General features: G+C 68.9%; 1 protein-coding gene across 1 annotated transcript in view; it reads left to right on the top strand.

The window, feature by feature from the left end:
• Nucleotides 1-863: 863 nt before the first annotated feature.
• POU4F3 (POU class 4 homeobox 3) overlaps nt 864-1672 on the top strand; it is a 1808-nt gene continuing 999 nt past the window's right edge. The window contains exons 1-2 of the mRNA XM_042016084.1: nt 864-1086; nt 1335-1670. Of these exons, the coding sequence (XP_041872018.1) occupies nt 967-1086; nt 1335-1670 (456 nt within the window). The 5' untranslated portion in view covers nt 864-966. The remainder of the gene's footprint in view (nt 1087-1334; nt 1671-1672) is intronic.

The raw sequence follows: 1672 nt of genomic DNA, 5'->3' as shown, positions 1-1672 counted from the left end.
GAACGGCCGCACTGCCCCGCCCGGCGAGCCCCGGGGCCGGCGCTGTCCGCGGTGCTGGCTCTCGGCCGCCGGCAGCGCCCCTCGCTCCCGTCCCGCCGCAGCCGCGCTCCGCTCGGGCCGGGCCGACCCGCGGTGAGAGCCCCTTCCAACCCAGCCCGGTCCTTGATTCTGTGAGCCTTGCTCGGTGCGTGTTTCCCAAAGGAAGCCGTTTCACAGCAGCGGTGCCGCCTCTTTTCTCTGCCCGCGATCAAGTCAGTACGTTTGTCAGAAAGCAGCTCCTTCGGCTTTTGGTCCATGCTTACCGAGGCTTGTAAGTCTTGGAAACTTTAAATCTTGGAGTAGGCTTTAATTTTGTTTAAGAACTTCGAATTTTGCAAAATGTTTACATCTCTGGTCCCTCAAAGTCCAGTAATGTCTGAAGATGTGTGAAGATTGGGAGAGCAAAAATGAAAGGACCGCTCAATAGCAGAACAATGCCAACTTCAGGACCGCTTTCCCGGGGAATGGGTGTGTGGACGACGGTCCCTCTGCTCCAAACGTCAGCCCGCGGGTTTTGCCCACGGGGAAACGCCCGCTCCTCCCCTCTTCCCCCGGGACCTGCGGCCGAGGGAAGAGCGGGATTCGAGCGGGAGCGGCCCGGGGGCTGCGAGTCGCTCCCGGCCGCACGTGGCAGCCGGATACCCGCGACGGCGCGTCCGGCCCCGAGCCCCGAGAGGGGGCTGAGGGCGGCCGGGCCCGGGCCGGGGGGCCGGAGCGCCTCTCCGCCCGTGTCCTGCCCGTCCTGCCCGGGCGCATCACGCGTGCGCGGCCCGTGCGGGCGGACGGCGTGTAAGATGAGCGAGGGAGCGGTGGGGGGGCGGGCGCCGGGGGAGCTGAGCCATCGAACCCCGCTCACTCGGGCAGTGCCGAGGGCAGACACAGTCCCGCGCCCATGCCCGGGGCCTCCCGCCCGCGGGCCGCGCGGAGATGATGGCCATGGACGCCAAGCAGCCCTTCGCCGTGCCCGCCGCCCTCCAGGACCCCAAGTTTCCCAGCCTGCACGCCGGCGCCGAGGCGATGCGCAGAGTTTGCCTCCCGGCCCCGCAGGTACGTGGATGCAGCGCAATTACCGCTCTAAGCCACATTTTCTGACAGGCACCGGGTTAATGTTTTTTTCATGTCGGCAGCACCCCCCGTGCCCGCCCTTGATCCGCGCGATGCGGAGCGGGGCCGCTGCCTTCCTATTAATTTTTATGACCTGAGCTCCGGGGAGGACCCGCGGTGCCGGGGCCGGTTTTTCAGGCGGAGATGACAGAATTCCCCACTGACCTCGCCATGCGTGCTCTTGCTCGCAGCTGCAGGGCAATATATTTGGGAGCTTCGATGAGAGCCTGCTGGCCCGCGCCGAGGCGCTGGCGGCCGCGGACATCGCCCCCCACGCCAAGGCCCACCACCTCCACCCCCACTTCAAGCCGGACGCCGCCTTCCACGCCATGAGCGGCGTCCCCTGCGCCGCCGCCGCCCTCCCGCACCCCGCCGCCCTCACCGCCCACCCGCACCCGCTCCCGCACCCGGCGCTGGACGGCGGCGACCTGCTGGAGCACCTCTCGCCGTCACTGGCCGTGGCGGGGCTGGCCGAGCCCCCCGCGCTGCCCGCCCCGCTGCCGCCGCCGCCGCTGCCCGGCGCCGCCGC

This window comes from Corvus kubaryi, unplaced genomic scaffold, assembly GCF_017639235.1.
Source record: "Corvus kubaryi isolate FWS band 111438036 unplaced genomic scaffold, C.kubaryi_AGA036_p1.0 split3-37374, whole genome shotgun sequence".
NCBI classification, from domain to species: Eukaryota; Metazoa; Chordata; class Aves; order Passeriformes; family Corvidae; genus Corvus; species Corvus kubaryi.
Note: the sequence above shows the minus strand (reverse complement) of the source record. Positions and strands in the feature narration are given on the sequence as shown.